Below are 24,292 nucleotides of genomic sequence, written 5' to 3'. Positions count from 1 at the left end.
TTTTAACCAGGAACCGAGCAGCATCAGGACCCTATTCCATATAGAGCCTATTTAAATGGTAAGATTTCACATTTTCATGTCACATTATTCTTCTTATTTCCATTTGGATTTGTTGAGGGGATTCATTATTATTTTTGGCAGCTACTTTTGGATTTTTTTTGTTTGTTTGTGTGTGTATGTGCCTGACATTTAGCAATTTATATCACTTAAGTTGTTAAGTGACAGCTTGACACGATTTGATAATGAAAGGATGTTGAGTTTGATTGCATTGTCTGACAGTCTCTCATACGTTTTTTTGCACAGCAAAGACTTTTATAAATGTTTTACAAATTGAAATGGTTATTTTAATTATAAAACAATATTTAAAGAAACAATTTTATTTTAGATTCTTAAAATAACGATTTATCTTTGCAATTATGGTAATGTTAAAAGACACTAGCAGCAAATAAATGTTGTGGTATTGAAACAAATACAAAATATGTAGAATTGTCCATTGCTTTTTCTAAATAGAATTATACTATTTATATAGAGAATTTTTAGAAATCATTGTGTATTATTAATATCTCATTGAGAATTAATCTCATTCTGCCTAAATATTTTTTTAAACCTGTCTATAAATTACTTTTTATTTCAAAGAGATTTTATAATTACAATATCAATTTATCTTTAAAATACACATCAATTTTTTATTATAATGAATTGAAATTGTTCATTTAATTTATTTGCCATCAAAATTATTTGCAGAAGCCCTTTTTAAAATAAGAATTTGTCTTGTTGAATCAGTAGAAATCATTTGTATTGAATGTTCCTAATAGCATTACTTTTATTAAATTATATATTTCTCTCTTTTTTTTACAGACAGTGAGAATGACTTTAAATTTTGTCTCTTAACGTAGTTGTCGATCTTTTCTGCCTGCGTTTGGGTTTGTCGTCAATGTGGCGGGTGTTTGCAGGCAGTCGGTCAGCGGCGGCCGAACTCGTTTACTTAAGAAATTGCACGTGTGACAGAGGGGGGCCGTGGGAGCGTGGCGGCCCGGATGAATAGAGGGAGGGGAGGCAATTAGCTGCCACGTTGCCGGGGCTCTTTTACTTGTCAGGCTGGCTTTTGTGTGAGTCTTGTAGAGGACATTCCCAGGGTTTTGTTTTGGCATTTAGGGCCAAAGGACAGCAGCCGAAAAGCGGCGAGGAGAGAGGGAGGGAAAATTTAAGCGCTGAAAAAACAGCATGTGCACTTCCTCAGTTTCGTAAAAATGGAGGGAAAATGTTCTTTTAATTGTGGAAGAAAAAGAAAAAAATTATTGAAGTAATGTCAGTCGGTTTTTAGAGTTTTGACAGTGCATTTTTACATTTTAAAATGGTTAAAAATAGTGGTGTGTTTTTTGGCTGTAAAAATTACGTTAAAAAAATAAAAAAACAAGGGAAAATAACATGGAATTTGATCAGATGTTTTTTTGAGTTATTAGTAAGCATTCCGTCTTCCATTTCCTGATTTCATTTCCTTGTTTTATGTGAAGAATGGGTTTGTTTGTGAAGTTCATTTGAGGGTGAAAAAATATTTTAGTAAAATTATTTTAAGACAGCAAAGTAAAAAAACAAAAAAAACAGAAACGAATAAGAGAAATTGTGGATGCACAAAAGGCCTTTGTAGATTTGTCAGGGCAAGGCCACTGAGAGTTAAATGTAGGATCTTCTTTATCCCCCTTAAAACAGAAGTAGAGAATAAAACAATAGAAACAAGACCCCACATTGATGTCACGTCCATGTCAAAACGCAGACAAATACCTTTCTCCCCTTTTCCTCCGTCCTCCCCCGGATGGTGGGCTTAGAGAGGGGACTGTCAGAATCACACAGCTAAGTGACTGCTTGCCACACTTTGCTGATCTTGCCCTCCCTTTATGGATGTTGTTTTCTCTTGTCTTTTCTCTCGCTCTCTCTCTCTTTCTGTCTCCTTCCCTTGCTCGCTTTACCTTGTTGTAGCCAAGGCTTTTCAAGCTGCTAGTTCGTCTTTGGGCATCCTGGAGGCACTGCAGAACCCACACAAACACACACACACATACACATACACACACACAAACTTGGACAGACACATGCACAACAGTAATAAGCCTTTTTTCTTAGTGTTTTTTCATGTTTCTTTTGCTTGTGGGAAGACATCTCTGCAGCTCTGATAACTATCAAGTGAGATTTCTCTTCATCTTTAAAAAAACAAAAAACGTATATCTTTGAGCTGGACCGACTGACCGCTGAAGGAAAACCTCACGGAGAAGGAGAGATGAGTGATTATCTGCTGGCGGAGGACAGGCCTTGCCGGACGTCCTAAGACGCAGATCCCCCTGTGATCCGCAAGAAAAAAAGCAAAAAAAAAAAAAAAAAAGCGCCCTGCGAACAATGGCGTGCACGTGAACTTCAGTGTGTGCGACCCTTTGGTGAGGGACACACACATGCGCCCGCTCAAACACAATAGCAGTTTGGGGAAAGAAGCTAAGGTTGAAAAAGAACAAGACGACAGGGAAGAAAGGAGAAAAAGTCTTATTCGTTGGCGGGAGTGAGAGGTGGAGGACAGGGGAGGGCTCATGTACCCGAGAGAAGGCCTTTCACTGGGGCTGGAGGACAGGGGAGGAAAGACTGGCTCTCTGGCCTCTGGGCTGTCTCTCCTACAGCAGGTTGGCTGCTGGCAATTCAGTCTTAATGCCTGGGTAAGTGCTCAGCGCTATTACACACGCTGTTTTCACACTCCTATGGCCTTTTTAAAATCATCTTTCGGCTTTTGTTAGACTGAGTAATGCACTGTCATTTTATCTGCCTCAGAGTGGCTTAAGAGATCTGTGTGTGTGTGTGTGTGCGTGTGTGTTTCATAAGGAAAAACTTAGAGATAGATTGATTGATATGGCATTTGAAGATGTGCATGATGCACCTAGTTAAAGTTGAGGGTTTGGAAAGGAATAATGTGTGCATTATATGAATATTTCATGTGCTTAATTTTAGCCTGTTGGGATTTGAAATTTGCATGTAAGAAAATTTGTTCTGTTGTAATTAAAATTTTCTTTGTTTTAAATTGACAGAAAATTGTCATTTGCTTCCATGTAAATTTTATAAATTGATTAAAATGCATAAATAGTTATAATAGTTGTTAAATAATACTTTATGCAACCATTTTTATGCTGCTTTCAATTTCAGTAGAAGCAATGTAATTTTTTCATATGTTTTTAACCACTTGAGACATTTGATTTGTGATTTTCTTTATCATATTTGTTTTTAAATGAAGGAAGTAAAAAATTGGCACAATGTTCTTCAGTATTGAGAACAGAGGAGGGAAGTTGCTATTTATAATTTTATAGATGTTGTAGCGAGTCATTTGTTTTGATTGTGTGTGTGTGTGTGTGTGTGGTGGTTGGATGAGGGTTGTTATAGTGACGGTGACATCATCATAATTCCACATTCTTTTGAAGTTCTTCTGTCTCATTTTGAGCGTTCTTTTACAAACAGCACACATTTGGCTGCATCTATCTCTTGCTCATTTGAACATTCTCATACATAAACAAGCGTGGATGTTTTTTGCATTGTGTCCACTATGTTTGGATGCGAGCCATTGGCACGAACACTTCTCGAGTTCAAGTCCTTGGCTGCTTTTTTTGCTTGCTCTGGAATTTCGCAGGCCTGAGAGCCCATCTATCCATCATGAGGATGTCACACCCCCTGCGTCCCTCACCCCCCCCCCCAGCCCCACTACAGCTCATTAGAGCCCACAAGCTCCAGTGACAACTCATCATATCATGCCGTAAAGCGGAGTGAGGCGCTCGGGCCCTCAGGGGCCACAAGGTCGCCACCTTCACATTTTGTCTTTAAATTGCTCTGCAAGGTGCCACCAAGCGGAAATGCAGCGCCAACAGCTTTTTCCTGCTGCTGTCCGGCCCTCTGTCTTTCTCTTTCTCCTTGTATCTCTTCCACAGGCGTACCCAAATATCACTTATTTCCCATTAGTCTTATCGACTCGACTGATGTAAGATTTACTTCATATCAGGGTTTTCATACATGTTTAAATTGTATATTTTAAACGATGGAATTATGATTATTATGATTTAAATTACTAGGTTCTGCTCTTAAATATTTCATTGTCTAAGAAAACAATCTTCTTGAAATAATTGTTTTAAATGATTATGCAGTATTTTTTCTTCTTGCTTTGTTTGCAAGGCTTACCCTTTAAAGCGGCTTATATGAGATAGGCACTATATAAATAATTGTGTGTGTGTGTATATATATATAATGATTAAATTTAAGTTTTTACTAAAAATTATAGAAAGGATAAAAATATGTTGCTTAAAAGGAGTGAGAACCCTGAGATATTATTTCTCTTAAGTAACCATGTGTATTTTGTGAGTTTAAAAAGTTATGATTTTGTGACCACAATCGCAAAAAACCTAAAAAACTGTCTGAAGACATATCTAAAGATGTCATAAGGGGTGTGTGTGTGCGTGCACATTACTTTGTGAACGAGACAGAAAAAGAGAGTGAAGGACAGGATTTGATAGGCGCTGCATTGAAACGAGTGTGACATGCTCTTCTAAGACAAACAGGCCTCTCCATTAAAACAGGCCATGCTTTTGTAAGACCACCACTAGGGGTCACGACCCTAAGCAGCAACTGTCAATCTCATTGTTTTGGAGGGGGGGGTACGTATGTCTACAGATTTACTCACACACTCAATGGGTATGCTGACAGATTTGTTGACACATATTTTATTTTATTTATTTACCTCGTCCAAAGGCATCTACAAACTGTCATTACAAATTTGCTTATTTTCTCAGGAAATAACCACATCTAGAGATCTAGGTTTATTATTATTATTTACCTGGTTATGTGAATTAGTCCTTTAGCCTTTTTTCTTCTATCTATTCATAATGGTTGTGGTGGGAGGTATTGGCAAACGATTAAACAGGAAGTAGCCTGCTTTCTTTGCACATAATAGGGAAAAAAGACGCCCACATATTTTCTTTGTGTTCCTTGTGTGGGTTTATTGTGTGTCTCGCTGGACCTCCGTGTGTCAGTCTCCAAACTCAATGAGTTGTTTTAGAAGTGGGGTTTTAAAGAACGCGTATTCTGCGATTGTTAGCGTCCGACAGTATGCAGTTGTCCGCGGGTATGCACGGGCGTGTACGTAGGTGGTCTTCCTCACTCCCCTGAGTTGCTAGAGACAATTAGCCATGTCTGGAGGAACAGGGTAAAGCCATCATACAATAGCATTGGGGTCAATAGAGCCAGATTTATTGTGAAGCTTTTCTTAAGACTGAAGACTTAATGGACTTGAATAGCACTCAGAAGGGGAATTGTTTGAAGAATGTTTTTTTGTATGCTGATTATCCATTGTGCCATGTTATTTTTGTCCTGCTGTGTGTCTTGTCCAGAAGGCATCATGGGGGAAAAAAAGAAAGAAAAACCAACCAGGAAAGTTGCTTGCATGTTTTAAAATGAGACCTGAACACAGGTCCACATTTTTTTTTTTATTAGTCATTTAGCAGGCTCATTTCTCCCAATGAGAACAGTACAAGCTAAAGTAATTTCCATTTCCAGCTATTCCGGTCTACCTCTTTTATTCTCAAGGTTTTGCTGATCTGTTCAGGTAGAGAAGCGGGCAGAGACGCCACTGTAACGAGCCGCGATAGCGTGCTGTGCTACCCAGAAGCCAGTTAAACGGGATGCCCAGCTATTATTCGTGGGGCTGTGTGGCATTTGAAAGGAGTTCTGTTAGGCCCAGTGACTGTGATGTAAATCATTTGGCTTGTCTCTGGGTGAATGTGGCCGCAGTGGACTGCCATTTGGAGCTGTCCCTCAATGGAGAGGCTCCGGACAAAAGAACTCATTTAAATGGCTACTAAAGCCTTTCAGCGCGGAGAGAATTGACAACATTCTTTCACATCATTACTGAGGGGGAGGTTATGGGGTAGCTTGTGGTGGAGGGGTGTGCGGCATCGTTCCCTTAATGGCAAACTCGTCAGCTGTTTGGCAACTGTCATCATCCCCGTCTGTTTTTCTTATGACAGGTCTTTCTTTTCTTTTCTTTTTTAAAATAAGTTTTTATATGTTATCTCTCCTCTCGTTGTTTTTCTCTGTGGCCGCGCGCTTTCCTTTTCCCATTTCTCTTTCTGTCTCCACACAGTTTTCTGCTCTCAGGGGCCCTGAAAACGTCCCCAGAGCCCCTTTTCTTTCCCCAAGCAGCTCTGTTCAGTTCATTAATCTTTCATTGGGAATATGGCAGAGCGGAATGCCCCCAATGCTGAAAGTGGCCTCTCTCTGTGCCTCTTTCTCCCAGTTTAGAGGCCCTAGATGGACACTTCAACTCAGACTTGGGCCCTGGTGTCCTTCCCATTTTGAAAGCTCAGATATTTTAGTCCTGACAAAAGGATGGCTTGCCTCTGCTTTTATAAAACATGTTCTGATGTTCAGCACCATTGTTTTTTTAACAACATCTTGAGTGCTGGATTTAAATTTGGAACGTTTTAAATAAAGACACTGGCCCCTACATGCCCTTTCCTTCCCCTCGAATTGGCTGCAGGACATCTACAGCTGTCAATCAGACACACGGACGCCTCAGAGCGGGCATGTATGCGAACAACTCAGGGTGCTAGATGTTTTCCTGTCAGTCGGCTCGGTTTGCGTCGATTTATAGTGTCTAGCGGGAGCAAATCCCTTTCCACGTGTGGCCCGTCAAATCTACAGCACGGCAGTAATCTGGTTAGGTCGCGTGCACTGGGAATACACTAATGCCAGGCTATGCCTCAGCACCCCTCTGCTCGGCTGTAATCTTGGGTAATTGAAAATGGGGCCTGTGCCACTTAAGAACACAAAGAGCAGATTACATAGCTAAAACCAATTTGACCAAAATGCAGAAATGGATTTTCTCTCTTCCCCTCCCCTTCCACCCCTCCTCTCCTATCTTTTATAATGCAAACCTTTTCCAAAAACCAGACCCTGAAGGAAAAGGAAGGGGTGGGAGCACGAGATGTAAGAAACCCAGAGAAAAAGGAGGGAGAGTGCGCTTTGATTGGCTGTCATTTGGTCTATTACGTGGTTTCTGCGAGTGCTTTTTGGGTCAGACACATAATGCAATCAGGCACTGCGTCTTTTATGTATCCAATGACTGTTTGAATCAATATCCTGCACCTCAGAAACTGTTTTTAATTACAAACCACACTGTTCTGAGAATTGGCTTGCGGATTATGATGGATGCATATTAGTCGAATTAGAGGCGCTGGTGTGTTTCTGCCCCAACCCAAACATGTATTAACGGCTTCTTCTTTTTCTTCCCACCCCCATCCCTCTATTTTTTCTTGCCAGTCTAATAAGGTCCCTGTGGTACAGCACCCTCACCATGTGCACCCGCTCACACCTCTGATCACCTACAGCAATGAGCACTTCACGCCTGGGAACCCCCCTCCACATCTACAGGCAGACGTGGACCCCAAAACAGGTACATATGCATGCACGTCTTCCTTTACATTCATGAATTTTAGAACAGGCAGGACGAAACCCAAGGCTATCCTTCAGGCCTGGTTAACTAACAGCGTTGTCCCGGTTGCACTGTATGATCTCGCCGATTGCTCAGTCTGTACTGCTGCATTCACAGCTACCTGGTAAGATGCATCAGAGCGTTTTGGAGTCATCGTGGCGCTGGGCCAAGGTTGCGCCCCTCCTTTTGTGTGCATGTTGAGATAGAGCTGTTGACCTGGGTCAGTTAAGCCTGTGGAGCCACTTGACTTTTGGGAGATGTAGTCAGGGACCTCTTATACTTAACTGCGGGATCCCGAAGCAGCTCTTGTTCTGATTCTGAGAAACATAATTTAATTTCCCCCCTCTTTTGATGACTTATAAATCAGACAATCGAGGAGTCTAGATTTCCCAACCAGGATGAAAACTGTATGAGCAGGAGGTTTACCAGGAAACTCGATTTGAAGGCTTATGTTGTCGTATCTGTCAGGATTCTCATCTCACAACAAAACGATTTCTGTTCAGGTGTGATATAATGTCATTTGGTGGTATGTTTCGAAATCAGATTATCAAACAGAAAGGTATTTTGCTCCTCTGCAACACTATACAGTCAAGCAGCTGCTCTTCAAAGCTGTCAACAACCTGCATGTTGATTTTTAGAGGGCTTTTTCTGTTCTCATAACAGACCTCATCACTAAGGGCCTCTTTAAAGACTCAGAGACTGTTTAATGTGCTGCTTAATGGCTCGCTTAATTGAGTTTAGAGTTTAATTAATTAACAAATTGTATTAAGACCGCTGCATACAGTGCCAGTGTGCTGTGGAGGCATTGTTTTCCTCCTCCTCCACTGCTGCCATTAGCCACTAGTATTGAGCAGAATATTTTGTTTTTATTTTTATAAAACCAGATTTAGTAGATTTTGAAGCACAACAGCATCAAGTAGACTAGATGGAAGTATATTAAGTCAATCCAAAGTCAGCTAGCTTGCTAACATATGTTATTGTAAACCGGGTGACTGTTTTTGTGGACTCTTCTTTTTTAGGAATTGTTTTAAACCTTCTACCCATCATGTGTGATGTTGATAATATAGTTAATTGGCCGTTAAACTCCAAAACCAATATTGAGGCACTTGAACAGACATCCGCTGCTAATATGTCATTCTCTCTTAACACGTGCCACAGTGTTTGCGTTGTTGACTTGTGAACCTCAATTATCGCCCGTTGTTAATCCTCTGATTCGATAGACAAATGTGACAGGGCTCTGTATTTTTTCTCCTCTCCCCCGTGTGCCATACAACATCGTGGCTGCCTCCACAAGCTTTGATCAGAACGTGTTATTTAGAGCTGTGCATGTGAGCTCAACCTCCTCCCTCTCCCACCTCCCTCTGATGTTGACTTTGTTCAATTGTGTATCTCACAGAGGATAAATTTAACACTTAAACTTCATCAGGGAATTTCTTTGTCAGGACAAGAGCAGAAACATTTTCACACCGTTCACACACACACACACACACACACACACACACACACACACACACACACATTCTCTCTCTCTCTTCATTCTTTTCTTTGCATTTGTATTTCTCTTGCAGGAATCCCAAGGCCTCCACATCCTTCAGATATATCCCCCTACTACCCCCTGTCACCTGGCACTGTAGGCCAGATTCCCCATCCGCTAGGATGGTTAGTACCACAGTAAGCAGCCCAATTTTATTCTTCTTTGTTTTGTGCTGTTATAAAATAATGTACGGTGGGTTCCAAAAGTCTGAGACCACAAAAATGCCTTATTAAATGCCTTTTAATATATATCGGATTTTTCTTAGATACCAAAATTGTATCAAAGTTTGTTCCATTTTTTTAAAATAAAATTTGTTTTTAATATGTATTTTTAATATATATTACAACTGTAAATATAAAAAATATTGAATTAAGTATGTTATCAATGTTTTTTATCTTTATTTCTTGGGTTAAATTCGATTTTGAATCACAGATCCCAGATTTTTATTACGAACTCTGACTTTTGGTTCCACTTTAAATATGACAAATTTGTTTAAGCTTTGTTCAAATATATTGCATTTTGTCATCATGTATTTTATATTTGTCAGACCTCTTGTCCACTTTGCCATGTGCTGGGTATTTAATATGCAGTTTGAAACTTTGGCCATCTTACAGCCCGAAAGCTAACTCATAACCTCTGTACAGTTTATACATTCTAGAAGGGCACCGCTGGGGCCCACAGCAATGCACACATGGCTTTCTTCATCCCCTAAACTCTAAATTGCCTCTTTGTGGCAAATGCTATTTTGCATGTCTCTGTATTGTCCAATTAGAGTAATGAACTGTGATTGCCAGTATTTTACCCACAATTCCACACGGGGGCTCTCCCCTGGTAACTCTTGTCAACACTTGTTAATATGACAAAAGGCTACAAATTAAGCTCTGTTAATTTAATGTTTTCTCACCGCGATCTAAATACCGAGAGAGGCCCCAAGCGCAGCCACGGCCCTTTGATTCTCTGCACTTTATTTTGGTATAAATTTACATTCATTATTGTTTGTCTTTGGATGTGTAGACCTCAATTAGCGTGATGGCTCCATTAAAGGGGCCGGTGCTTCGTCTTTAATTAGCACAACAAAACACCTAGTTTCAGCTCAGGGAGAGGGGCCTCCATCGACACCAAGCGCGGGGTTATGAAATTTAATTAGCCATTCCTATCAGATTTGTGGCATTCAAATTGTTCAGAGTTTGCTTCCCTTTGATCTGCGCTCTGCAATCCCCTAGATTTTTGTTCTGATCAAATGAGAATAAAGCCGCCTGCATAGAGAGTGCTTTTTTCTCTTTTTTCATCCCTTCCTGTACCTCTCTTTCTTTCTTCTTTTCCTAGGCAAGGTCAACCAGTTTACCCAATCACGACGGGAGGTTTCAGACACCCCTACCCAACTGCCCTCACTGTCAATGCGTCCATGTCAAGGTGAGTTGAGCCTTGGGACGACTGACTCGCTGAGAATGCAAGTGTGATCTGTGAGCGTGTCAAACCCTCACAAACTTCTCCCTTAAGGAGAGACAGCTCTTGTCTCAGTGTTCAAAAAGAAGACAGTCCCATGCGATCCGCTACGTATTAAAATATTAATTGTTGTTATCATTTTATAATGAGACCCCGAAGAACGTTTACCCCGACTGAATGGCAGAGAACGAGAGGCCTGTCAATGTCTTAACGTCATAAGTAAATTAATCTCTTCGTAAAAGTAAAAGTGCCTCAGATTTCAGGGGGCTGTCGTTGGACTCTGAGCGAGAGCTTTGTGTGCCCCTTTGGGGTCTGGTTTAAGTGGCGATTTGGACGCAAATGTCCCCAGGAGAGCAGTAATGGTTCAATGTGTGGGGGGATTGTGGGAAATGTGTGTGAGCGTATGTTTGTTTTAACTGTCATAGCGATTGCTCCCTTGTGACTGTTACTCATCTGTTATGTGAGAAGTGGGAGGTGTTTGCTTTAGATGACAAATCTCTGTTTGCTTTGTTGCTTTCATGTCATTCAAACACAAACGTGAGATCCAAGAGCTTCATATGGTGGTCACCTTCTTCTGCATTTACTCAGCCTTTCCCCCTAATCTGAAGCATATGATACTCTTTTCACAATGATGATGAATGTGAAAATGATGATGATGATGGTGGTGGCGAGACTAGCCAGAGAGGCACAGAGAAACATCTGGTTTATTGTTTCGAGAAATAGAGACCAACTCAAGCCCAGCCTGTGTCTCCAGACAGGGACAAACTCCTGTTTAATTGCAGCGTGATTGGAAAAGCAGCTCTGGAGGCCTGGTGAGCTTAGACCATAGGACGTTGATTGATAAATGTGAGCAGGGAACCAAGAGAAGGAGGGAGAAACAGGGAAAGGGTCTGTGCACCCTTAAACACTGGCCTGGGTTTAAGCATGAAAAGCCTTAGAGAAGGTACTCCTGAGCTCACAGAATTGTCCTGTTCCATATTTCTGTTCAGCACATCAGGATATTTAACATACACAAACATTGGGCCTCATTCATGAGAGAATTTTTTGTGGAACAAGGCATTGATGCAGTGCATTTACGTAGTACAGTAAATGTACATTTTTAGTTTACACAGTATATTTATAGTTGATTCATGAAATGTGAAAATTTCATCAAAACTAGCAGAATGAATTTTCATGTAAATCTATTTTACGTGAGAGTGTTTGAACAAAATATTTACATTTACATTCATTCTGTTTGCGTGAGTGAATGAGACCCTGTCTCTCACTTGCATCTAGTATATTTTCATCATCCTCACACAGTTTAAAGTGGTCAGGCCAAACATAATAGCTCTGAAACACAATATTTAGCTTCGCAGTGATGATTGCATTGGCAGCTGCTCTGCTTATGAGCACAGGGTCTTTGCAGCTGGTCCTGACTCTTAAAGGTCCATTTTTATTAACAGCTGGCTTTGAAACCGAGGCCTCATACATTTGACACCAACAGCTTTCACTCTTGTGTGTGTTTTGAGTTCTCGACTCCATAGAGAAGTCGTCTGTACCCTGCCAAAGGCCTGGAATGAGCCTATTCTGCTTGCTCCGCTGTCAGGCGCCTGTGCAGGTCTGCAGCCTCTGCTCAGACACTGGACCTTCGCTTAAGTGACAGCTGATTCTGTTCTAATGAGGCCTTTATATTGTGATCATCCTATTTCCAGTGCAGGCTAATTGAATCTTCTGAATGGGGGCTAGGGGGATTGGTGATGTGCTGGGGAAGAGCTAATGCGTTTTGATAATCTGTAATTGAATTAGCATAGATTAATAAGTGGTGGTCTTGTGTCTCTGCGGAGGGAAGGTGCTTTAGCATGTTTGTGTCAAAATCGGTGGCGTCTGCTGTCACCAGCCTCCTGCGCAAAAATAATGAGCACCAGGAAAAGGTTTCATTAATTGTGTTTATGGTTTTTCTATGAATAAAGAGGGCAAGAGAAGAGAGCGGGAAATCTTGCTTTGTCGTCTTCCTCTGTCAGTGGACAGCAACTCCAGAAGGCCTCGGGATTAAGAGAAGCCCATATGTTTCTCTCTGGTGCCTGTCTTCGGCTTAGAGAGATTCTGATGGCCCTATCTGCTGCCATTTATTATGCAGTTAGCACACAGGGCTTCATGTAGCGATCTGCTTTTCACCCAGGTAACGCTTCAGCCATCTAAAAAATACATTTCAGAGCACGAACGCCGCAGACTCGGATCCGGCAAATGAGCTACATTGTTTTGATAATGGGGTTGGAGTCGTACAGGTGTGTCGGCCGTCCCTGGTGACGGGGAGGAAGTGTAGGCCTCTCGGTCCCTGCCCGTGCCTGCCCGTGCCTGCCCTTTGATATGTTCCTCCATCCGCACCTCCGCTCCAATCCCTTCTTTTTCCACCGAGGAATAGAAAGCGGATGACAGACAGAGTGCACCGTCGGGGTCATTATACATTAAACAGGCGCCGAGGCCATTGCTCCGATTGGCAATTAAATGGCACTCACTGACACTCGGCTGGTGTGGAAGAAGATTGAGACATTGGACCCTGCAGGGGCCCTTCTCTGCACACCTCTGTCTCGCTCTTCCCTCAGCAGGGCTAAATTGGTGGCAGACTCTGCTGCGTGCTGATGAGCCGAATGATGCCCTGTGCTTCAAAGGGATGGACGTCATGTTTAAACCATAACCTGGGCCTCGCTATGGCAACAGCGGCACGGGTGGGGGCGGTGCTGATGGGACAGTCAGGAAGAAAGAGGAGGGAAAAATTGGACGACGGAACAGAGGAAATTTTAACAAGTATGCAAGGACAGAAAGAGAAAGAAAAAGGTGGGGGCTAATGATCACGGCACTGCAGCCACAAACGCCGGTCCCCACTCAGTAGGAGCGGGCGGGCGGCCTGGATGACATGGCACAAACACACATGTGTCAGGGATAAAGGAAAGAGAGAATAGGAGAAGAGAGATTGGGGGGAAACACAGTCCCCAGAGAGAACCTTCAACAGAAACTAGTTGTTCCTTGTGAGTTTACGCTCATCATTATATTCTGGCTCCAAGCCATATAGCCACACTCAAGCAGATAATGAGCTGTTTGAAAAAAAGAATTATTCCTTCTCTTTTTTTTTCATCATCCTCCATTCTTTCTCTCAGATTTGTGTACGGCCACGCACAGCTGGGACGCACTGCACACACACACACAGACACGGGCACAGATATGTTTATTTGTATGCTCAGGAATTTATTCTGCTTTCCTACAGATCTTTACACAATGCTTGGGGGATGATATTGTAGATAAGTCCTTCAATCAGGCAGGGCGACATTTTAGTGTATAATGCAAGACATGAATCAATTAGTAGATAAATGAGAAGAAAATGACCACCCTAAATGCTCCCGAAAAATATTGATTTAAAAACAGTTTTTTTTTACCCTGTTTACTTTATTCATACATGGCTATGGAATGTGATTCATCAGAACTCATTATTAGAAAGGGGGAAAAAAAATCACACTATTTTATATTTGATCAAAATGTAGTCTTTTGTCCACCTCTGAAATGACTTTTGTTGACGTAACTAAGGCTGTGTGGGTATTAACTAATATTATTGTCCACGGTTTACAATCCTTTCCCATGTTGATGTTAAAAACAACATAAAAAAAACTTATTTACTTAATATTTTGGTCAGTATTATTCATTATTTGTTATTTGGAACAAATGATCAGTATTATTCTGAAGAAAAAAATCTGAATCAAAATATAATCACTTTTTCCGCCTCTGAAATGACTCCTATTTTCCCTCTTTTATGATCCAACAAAAATCACTCCCTGCTATTTTGTTTGAGCTTGCAATGCATCACATTTCGGATTTGTCCCTTCCCTTCTCCCACATAACAGATGTATAAGGTGTTGCTTTGTGTTTATAGCTGCTGTGATGTGTGAAGTCTTTAGCTCATATTCAGTGCTTTACTCTGTGAATGTGTGTATCCATCCATCATTTCACCCGTGTCCACTCTGACGATTTACACAGTCTTCTCTCCTCCAGGTTCCCACATCACATGGTGCCACCCCACCACAGTTTGCACGCCACAGGAATCCCCCACCCAGCCATCGTCACACCCAACGTAAAGCAGGAGTCCTCCCACAGTGACATCGGGTCCCTCAACAGCTCGTAAGTTCACTTTACGCTTTTCCATTCTCTATTAATTAATCAAGTTGGTATGCATATGCTAACATCTCATCCCTCCCATTCGCAGGAAACATCAGGATGCGAAAAAGGAGGAGGAAAAAAAGAAGCAGCCACACATAAAGAAACCTCTGAACGCGTTCATGCTTTACATGAAGGAAATGAGAGCCAAAGTGGTGGCAGAGTGCACACTGAAAGAGAGCGCAGCTATCAACCAGATCCTAGGCCGAAGGGTGAGCGTCACACACACAACAAGGCCAAAGCATCATGCGAAATGGCAGCAGACTGTCTCAACTACTAAGACCACAGATTGCAGTGTTGTCGGTGGTGGAAAAACACTGCTTATTCACTTTTCTATTTCTGTATAATTGTAATCTTGCTCAATGTTGCTAGAGTAAAAGTACAACACCATGGGAAGGGGAAATTTTAATCGCGGTGGTTGGACCGCTCATGGAAAAACTTCCGTGTTGTTTGAGCCTAAAATATCAGTGGTCTCTTTCTCTGAGTGTGATGGCTGCAGTTTTGATGGATGTGTGTGTGTGTGTGTTTCTTTATGTGCAGTGGCACGCTCTGTCTCGAGAGGAGCAGGCCAAATACTACGAGTTAGCCAGGAAAGAACGACAGCTTCACATGCAGCTGTACCCCGGCTGGTCGGCACGAGACAACTATGTAAGTTTTTAAGTTTTCAACAAGTAACAATGTTTATTCCTTCCCCAGGGGCCACACAGCAGTTTAAAGCCATCTAGATGTGTATTTTACAAATCATATGACCAACATCCAACAGCCTCTGGAGGAAATTATAGCACTCACCACTCACAAAAAGAGCTTTAACTTGGGTAGTTGGCTGGTCTTATCTGGCTTAAGCTGGTTTAGTTGCTCAAAACCATTTTAAGACCAGCAAAACAGACCAGCTTAGCCTAGCTGGAAGTATTTAGATTTATTTTAGATCTATTTGCTGTACATGTGCTTTTCCTCAGTAAGTCAGATCTGGGTTTTTTTCCCGTGTACTGTGCGATTTTCCTCTGCTTTCATTAGTATTCCACTGGTTCACCTAAAAAGAGAAAGGCGAGCTGAGATCAGAGTAATTAAATAACCACAGGGCCTAAACGCCTCGCAGCTTTGATGAAAGAGGACATCTCTCTCCGCCGCCAGAAATAGGGAACGAGCGCACCGTTTACTGTTTCGCCGGATTTTCGCGCCTGACAAACGGCCCCACCGCCCAGCCTGTCATCTCCCCTTGGAGTCTGACCGTGTATCTCGACTCTCCTAGTCAAAGTTCCTCAACCGGAGCAAAAGAATCACTCCGCCTGGGCCTGACCTCAGCCTCAACGAAATCCGTGGTCATGGACTCGTCCGGCAGAAACATAGCTCGTTTTTGAGGACAAACGCAACAAAAGTTCTCTCGTTCTGCTCTTCCCCTCCAGTAAACTGATTCGCTCAAAGAAACCTCCGGAGAATCCAATCGTTTCACAATGAAAGGAAAACTAAGCAGCAGCGAGACAACAAGGAATAAACAAAAGGAGAGAAATAGGACGAGGGGAAAGAAAGGGAAAGTTCTGTTCTGTTCTGTCCTGCAGTGGCAGTTTAAACCTTCAGGCTCTTACATGAATAAATAAATCAGTGAAAACATTGGCCTCTCTTGTTCATTTCATGTCTCGGTCTTTTCTGCAATATAATAACTAAGGTTCCTGTCTATTTCTCTTTTTCTGGCGGGTAACTATCAGGGGAAAAAGAAGAAGAGAAAAAGGGAAAAGCAGGCAGGAGAGGGCAATGGTAAGTGAGCTGCAATTATCTCTCATATTAAAGCAGACCCATCATCTGTCACAAGTGTGACATCTCAAAGATGAAAGTCCAGCCTTTTTTTGTCTTATCTCTTTTTTTTTTTTTTGTGCCTGCCTCATTTTGTATATAGCTATGCTACCCAATGCAATATTTACACGATAGACTGCTTGTTATCCCCCTCCCCTCCCCTTGCCCCATGTTGAGCATTAATAACATTGAATATGCATGACCCCCCCACCTCCCCTCTCACCAGCTGCCCAGCCCCCCTCCAGTATTTATCGTACTGTGATATGTATGTTTTGAGAGTGTGAGTTGATCACCCTTGTGACCGAGTGCCAGCCTCTGAATGTGCCGCCCATGCTTGTGCTTATGTGGTTTTGTGGACGTAACTTTGGGCTGTGCCTGCTGCATGCTTTTTGGTATATATGTGTTTATTTAGCGATAATAAAAGAAAATTGTTTGTTTTTTAAATTCACCCACATCTTTCAATTAAGGAGGTTTGCTGATTACATTGATTTGATTCACTTCACCGTTCTTCTTTATGATGCTGATTATTGTGAGATATTGTCCAAGAAGAATGTATTTGCGGTCTCTCTCCATCATGGACACCTTTTGAAGGCCTCTGTATCTTGTTCTTTTTTTTTTCCAGAACACAGAGAATATTTTCCAAACCCTTGCCTTTCACTCCCTCCGATTACAGGTGCTAATGTCATTTTGAGTCTTAAATTACTAACTTGCTTTTTCCCTTTTTTTTGGTTCTTTATGTATTTATTTATTTGTGCTTGTGCAGTATATCAAATATTTAATGATCTTTCTTTAATGAATAATGCTACATGTTCATATTTGCTTTATATATATATTTTATTTGCTAAGCTCAGTAATTCTCTTGAAGAATACATTGCTTTACTTTATTTTGCTCCTTTTCAGTTTGTTTCCTTTGCTCCATTTTTCATTATACACATAATTTCATCAAAAGATGCTTCTATGTTAAAAGTCATGTATTACTATGTTAAAGATAAAAGGTCCCAGATTTGGTCAACTCTACGCATGCAGCTGCAGTATGTTTATAGGAAAGACCTTTTAATGCTAAGAATAACCAGAGATGTTGTTATCAGGGTAAACCTCCTTAATCTACTGCCTTCAGTAGCTGCCCCTGCGCCTCCTCAGCATGAGTGCGGGTTATGCCCTGTCTCCTCTTGATCTGCCCCGCTTACGGCCTGCCTTCACCCTCCTCAAACACTCGTCTACCCATGTCCTTTACTCTGGTGCTCAGTTGGACTGTTTGAGGTGGATGAACGTGGGCCAGGCCTGTTTATGAAGCAGCTTTGTAGTGTTTCCCTGGCTTAAACTAATGCTCCACCTCCCTCCTATAGCTCCTCCCTGCTACTGCTGCCTCAACAACCTGTCCCTATCACCTCCTCTAGTCTAGATCAGACATTATATATGGCAGACATGTATCCATATCTGCTGCATCCCGCCCTGCTTACCTTTTAACAAACGAGCATTTATTCATAAAGAGCCTTGGTTATGAAAGGCATGCATTGTGTGCTGATTTGATTTCTGTCATTCATTTACTTTCATATTTGTTTCTCACAGTTTGATTTTTAATTGAATTATTTGTATGACTAACAAAATATGGTCAAACATGTCTGTAAATGCATTACTGCACTATTTAAATTTATCTGTAGGAGAAATAGTAGTGCAAAGACTTTCATTGGATTCAATTTATCTCTCTTTCCGCTCTGTTTTCTGATTTCATCTCTCCTCTGCACTGGCTTCCTCTTCCCTTCTTCGTCACGTCAGATCTGAGCGCCCCAAAGAAGTGTCGCGCACGCTTCGGGCTCGACCAGCAGAATAACTGGTGTGGCCCATGCAGGTGTGTATCTGGTGTGGCGGCAGGTGTGCTAGAGCAGGTGACAGCTGGGGAACTCTCTCGTTGGTACCTCCTCCCACTTTTCTGGCTCTCTCAACCTCGCATTCTCTCCACGCCACTTCCTCTGCCAATCAGCTTCTGCAAATCTGGGAGATGGGGTTTGTTTTTCTCTTTTAGGTTGGGTGAAATGGCTGTTTGTGTGTTTATTTTTTTGTGTGAGTGTGTGAAAAAGGAGTTCACATAGTAATCCTTTTTGAAATTGAAAAGAGGTGGGGTTAAATAAAAAGGCGGGGTTTATTTCCCTCTGTTAAGGGGGAGGGGTGTGGCCTGGGGGTTGAGATGGGCTGGTCATGGTAAGTTTTTGGGAAGGCACGGTACCAATGTCCACAGCTGAATCATTTGCTCTAGCTCCATGCCTTTTGTGTCCAATGACATGTGCTTTTTTTTTTTCTTTCTTTCTTTGTTGTGTTTTTATGTTCCTCTATGGATAACAGATGCAAATACCCCTAAGAAGTGTCGTGCCTTGTTCGGGCTTGACCAGCTGGGTTTATGGTGCAAACCCTGCAGGTATATTCCCAGCCCCACTCTTGGGGAGAACGTCTAAAATACGATGATGCTGATGATGATGATGATTTTAAGATGACCAAAAAAATCATCTTTTCTTCTCTCGACACTTTTTACATGGATTATGCTTTCCTACTTCAATCTCCGAGGCCTTGTTTCAGTTTATATGTTTGCAAAGACTTCTTTCTTACTTGTTTCTGTCCTTTTCTGACTTTAGAAACACTTCAGACGAACTGAAACCCTTGGGCAGAAAATGACGAAACAAAAATAATTACAAAGGCATTGTGGTTCAAATTTCAAATCAAGCAAAAACTTTTTTTATTTAGAGTATTTTTACATCTGTATACTTCAATATTGCGGGGTTTTCTGCCCAAGGAACTAATCTGCTGTTTTGTACTGTTCTGCCCAGTCACTTCTATTAGAACTGTGTGATGTAGCCACTTGTTTTGTGGAGGGCAGGGTTGGGGTGATGCCATCTCATCCCCCCTCTCTTTTTTTCTTCCCCTTCTTCTTCTTCCTTCTCCACTCCTCTCTTATAACCCTTTATTCAGTCCCAACCTCTTGTCTTTCTGTTCTAATACAAGCAGTCTTTGAATTGGGAATATGTGGATGGTAGGTATTTGTTTCTGCTAAGTAATACCCTTTTCTGTGTCATGCTTGTGCACTCTTTCCTTTTTCACCCTTTCCTCATCGTGGACATCAGACGTTGTGCTGTTGTGATACTCCACTGTCCGTTTTCTACTTGTCCTCCATAATCCTTTCTAGTTTAGAAATCCACCTGATTCTCCAAAATCCACTCTCTCTAGTCCAGGTTTGGTGAAAATCTTTCTGACAAAACTGTATTGTGTATAAAACAATGATAATAAATTAAAATTGCTTTAATGCAATATTTTCAATTAGATGTTTAGGTAGAGTTAAATGTTGTCAGACACGCTGAGGGACGACAATAATTGGTATTTATTTTGTAGACTGTGGATTCTCTTTGATTTTATTCGCTCATGTCAGTTTTGTCAGAGAAAAAAAAAAAAAAAACGCTGGTGTTGTTCATACCACACAATATTTTTTACATTTTCAAACTATCCTGCTAGCCAGTAACTGTTTTATGGCAGTTGATGGGGTGGTATTTTTTGTGGGATAGTGCCGCTCATCAGCACTGCTTGTTATTCCGAGGAATAGCCTGTGCATTTTTGGGCTGTGCTGAGAGAAACGCTGGTAATTGCGTCTTGATTTAGGGAGCTGGAAGGTTAAAAGACCCCACTCAGCTCTGTTTCCTGAAAGATGCATCTGGAGAAATTCCCTCGGAGACCTATAAATCAATAAGGAACACAGGGAGATACTTAGAATCAATATGGCTCTTAAAAAATGGATATTAGCTTATTTGCCGCTGTTTGACAGGCAGTTAGCGCATTGACAGTCCTGAAACATTCATAAATTCAAGACCGGCCTCCATGCAGTAGACGTTCTGTAGCTGTACAGTCATGTACGGTACAGGGTAGAGTAGCAGACGAATCAAACAAACACATCTCTGTGTCTTTCACCCATCTTTGACCCTGAAGTGCCATGTCTGTTCTGTGCAGACCCCTCCACCGTACACCAAGTGGGTTTAAGTGGCCGCGACAAGATTTCCGCCCCAAAATCGCCCCCTTTTTGTCATTTTTCTTCATCATAGTGTGTATCTACCTCCCTGACTGTCTCTCTCAGTGTCTTTTTTCGCACTTTCGTCTGAAACCAACACGCATAAGAGCAGGCAGGGGTATGACTTGAGAAACAATCCTTACCTGGCTGTTATTTTCATGACGAAACCACTAAGAAGTTGGTTTATTGAACCCGGTTCTCCTGCAACTCTCTGGCTCCCCCTGTCTTTGATTTAATTCCCTTTTATTTTACTCTCTTTCTTTTCTCTTTTGGAGTTAGCCTCGGCTGCATCACTGAGCTCGCCCTTTAGGCAGGATAAAGAGAGTTTTTGGGGAGGAAGGGGGGAGGGTTGGTCAGGTCAGGTAGGGCAAGGTACACTGAGGTTTTCCCGCTCTCTCCGTTCCTCTCGCTTTCTCTCACTCTATCACTTCTCGTCTCTCTCTCTCTCTCTTCCCCTACCTCACGGCGCGCTGGCTTGGCGCTGGTGAGATGTGGCTGGCTGGAATGGCTGGCCGTAGGCGTAGCAGACGAGAGAGGGTCCTGACCCGAGCAGAAATGCAAACATGGCACCACGACCTCTGTGCAGAGCGCTCACACACATGTCTTAGGGGCAAGCTGAGAGTAGCGCTTTCTCTCTAACCTCTTACCCCACCATCTGAACTTCCCCTGAAGGAATGCAAGGAAAAAGACAGGAAAAAAGAAGGGAGAAAGAGAAGTGTAATAATTCAAGCTGATGTGTAAACCGGATGGATCCCCTCGCGGTTTGCGAAACCGGGGTGGAGTTCTTTTGTTTGGAGTTGCGTTGTGCCGCCGAAGGAAAACAAAGAGAGTTGTAGGCCTCACCTCTTTCATCATCCTCATTCGGTCTGTTCATCTTCCTCTCGTCCTCCCACTGTCCTGTCCTCTCTGCATGTAATCGTGTGACACCATGTGAGAGCGAGACTGCTAATCTCGTCCAGCTCTAGCGTCCATTTTCATGCAGAGTCTGAAAGTGGGTCCGGCAAAAGTTGCTAATGAGATCAGCATGGATGTCCCGACCTTAAGATATGTGCATTTAAATGGACGTTAGGGCTCTGTGTGATTCACTCTGCTGTTCGGACCAAGAGATTCAACATGTCCCCCCCCCCCTCCTTTTTTTTTTTTTTTAGGAGAAAAAAGAAGTGCATTCGCTACATTCAAGGTGAAGGCAGCTGTGCCAGTCCTCCTTCTTCGGACGGAAGCTTACTAGAGTCCCCCCCATCCTCCCCCTCCATGGTTTCTCCCTCCCCGTCCTCGAAAGAGTCCAAACCACAGACTGAACAAATGCAACCTCTCTCACTGACTATGAAACCGCCCCCCCTGCTTTCGTCGTCCCAACACCAACACCTCTCCATGGCTCCGCCTCCACCCTTAGCTCTGTTGGACAACTCCAGGGCGGGAAAAACATCCGGCTCGGCACACAACGGCTCCTTGGACCCATCAGATGTGCCGTCGTCCCGACCCACAGGCTCCGCCTCCTCCAGGCCCACATCGGGCTGTCATTCCCACTCTCTGCTGCCCAGCTCCACCCCGACGCAACCCCTTTCACTCGTAACTAAGTCAATAGACTAGCTTGGTTGTTTTTTTAAACTGGCTTTCTCTGTTTGTCTGTCAGTCTTCTGTCTTTTTTCATTCTGTGTTCTGATTCTCTTGTTTTTTCTGTGCGATATGGCTTTGAAAATTTTGTTAATTCTTTATCAAAGTTCATTGGTCAATATTTGACCTGTCATTATCTAAAAAATGAAATTATTATGATTAAATATTGATAATTAAATACACTAAGTTGTAGAGTATAGCTTTGTGAATCTGCCAAATTTTTATGATTTTTTTTTTTGGATTTTTTTTTTCGTGTTTTTTTTTGTTTGTTTTTTTCAGCTGTACAACAGAAAAGTGCATAATTGTTATGTAGTTTTACATAGACATGTTTAAAGACAGATATACAAAGTAGGCGAGGATTCGGTGAGCCCTTTTCTCAAAGAATTGGTTCTCCTTCATTATTTGTATTAAATACGAGCTTGTGAACCAATCATTTTACAGCTGTCCAAAACTCAGAGGGCACGAGGACTGTGGAGACACCTCTCCGCCTGAGGAACAACTTTAATTGTGATGTTACTTGTTCTTGTTTAAATGTACAGAAATTTGGGGGGTTACTGTGTTAATATGCATTGTTCCATTGCGTTGTCTGTTTTATCCTTCTTTTTTTGTCGTTGTTTACCAGGGGGAGGGAGGTTGACTCGGGTTGGGGTGGGTGGACTCGATTGGTGGGGTGGGACGGGGTGGGTGGGGGGGGTTTGGGATATTCAATACAAACTGTCACAATGCTAGGACCAGTAGTATTTATTGCTTTAGAGATTGCTTGTTGTATCTTGTACGTTGTCCCTTTTTGAAATCTTTTCGTTTTCTTAATACATTGTATAAATATTCTTTTTCTTAACGTAAGCAACTTATATATATATATAAATGATCCATTTTTACAAGGAGGTTTTGAAGTTTCAAATGTTTTATTGTTTTAACATGAATTTATTATTTTATTTTTTATTTTATTTTATTTTATTTTGTTGAAAACCAGGATTCCACCTAAACTACAGTGTAGATTCTCAAAAAAAAAAAACTAAAAAAGCAAAAATGCAAAAAAGCAAAAAAAACAACAACGAACAGATGTATGCACAACTTAATTTCTAGAAACATATCTATAAGCCATTTTACAATAGGTGAAAAGGAAACTTGAAACGGGGACGGTGGGTTCCATGTCTTCAATAGTCGAATTTCGTCTCAAGCCCTTCTTTTCTATTGCACATTCTCATCTCCGCCTAACTGTAGAATCGTGTACAGATTTTTTCCCGTGCCAAAATTTGTGATAATTTCCTCTCCACCTCTTATGACGCTGTAGGTTCTTTCGTTGTCCAATGTTTGTTTTTTCTTTTCTTTTTCAACCATAATTTGCTGTGACGTTACATAGATTGCTATGTATGTAGTATAAATGTTGCTATAACAAATGTGTTTGGTAGCAGATTGTCAAATAATAAAATTTAAACTTAAAAGACGGACGTCATACTGTATAAACCCTCAAGGGCCAAATTATGTATATTAGGAGGTTCATAAAAAACTATTAAATACTACAAAAAAACACAAACTGCCACTTTTAAGTACACTACTACATATAGGTAGATAGAAAAAATAGGCATGTTGATGTTGCAAGAGGCTGTAAAAAAGCTACAAGAGAATCATTCATTCGGTGCCATTGTAGTTGACATGACGCAACTGTAACCCGTCGATTACTTCTCTGGTTTATTAAGATGCTAATGATGAATAGTTTGAATGTTTCCTTAACGGCTGTGATGTTCCTGTTCTCTTTTATGCTCTTATATTTTTATTTTGGTTTGTTTTATATCAATTTTTTTTTTCTTTTTCTTTGTTTTTTTTTTTCTTTGTTTTTTTTCCATTATTTGAAATGGTTCCCAAAAACCATGTTTTTGTAATGAATAAATGTTAATGCTGTACAGTCTCTGTAGCATGCAGTTCTGTATTAATAAAAATGAGTTAGTATGTGAACTTGCCTTCTGTCATCTTCTGCCCTTCGTTTGGATAAATGTAGCTGTAACGACCATAACCATGTAATATATGGTTTTTATTAACAGCACTGTAATAAAAGTCCGAATTTTTTGGGGGGGGGGGGACACCTTCCAACCAATCCTGGTTCTGTAAGAAATTGCATTGGACACATTCTGGTTTCTCAAGAGGCGTTATCTAAATGAAGGTTGCAAACTCTGACTCT

The 24,292-nt window shown here is 41.5% G+C and overlaps 1 protein-coding gene across 24 annotated transcripts in view; it reads left to right on the top strand.

Moving 5' to 3' along the window:
* The window catches only part of tcf7l2 (transcription factor 7 like 2), an 84,863-nt gene extending 60,794 nt beyond the window's left edge, over positions 1 to 24,069 (top strand). For 3 of the 24 annotated variants that reach the window (XM_084434550.1, XM_084434573.1, XM_084434558.1), the window contains 10 exons: positions 7,333 to 7,465; positions 9,073 to 9,175; positions 10,365 to 10,451; positions 14,490 to 14,630; positions 14,716 to 14,878; positions 15,207 to 15,315; positions 16,356 to 16,418; positions 17,077 to 17,127; positions 18,231 to 18,303; positions 21,648 to 24,069. In XM_084434550.1, the coding sequence (XP_084290676.1) occupies positions 7,333 to 7,465; positions 9,073 to 9,175; positions 10,365 to 10,451; positions 14,490 to 14,630; positions 14,716 to 14,878; positions 15,207 to 15,315; positions 16,356 to 16,418; positions 17,077 to 17,127; positions 18,231 to 18,303; positions 21,648 to 22,089 (1,365 nt within the window). In that variant the 3' untranslated portion in view covers positions 22,090 to 24,069. Of the gene's footprint in view, positions 1 to 7,332; positions 7,466 to 9,072; positions 9,176 to 10,364; positions 10,452 to 14,489; positions 14,631 to 14,715; positions 14,879 to 15,206; positions 15,316 to 16,355; positions 16,419 to 17,076; positions 17,128 to 18,230; positions 18,304 to 18,794; positions 18,868 to 19,415; positions 19,477 to 21,647 lie in introns of all 24 variants that reach the window. The other 21 variants (XM_084434567.1, XM_084434553.1, XM_084434570.1 and 18 more) reach the window with 16 other exon arrangements.
* Positions 24,070 to 24,292: the final 223 nt, after the last annotated feature.

This window comes from Rutilus rutilus (assembly GCF_951802725.1).
Source record: "Rutilus rutilus genome assembly, chromosome: 16".
Taxonomy (NCBI): Eukaryota; Metazoa; Chordata; class Actinopteri; order Cypriniformes; family Leuciscidae; genus Rutilus; species Rutilus rutilus.
This window is presented reverse-complemented; position numbering and strand designations above follow the sequence as displayed.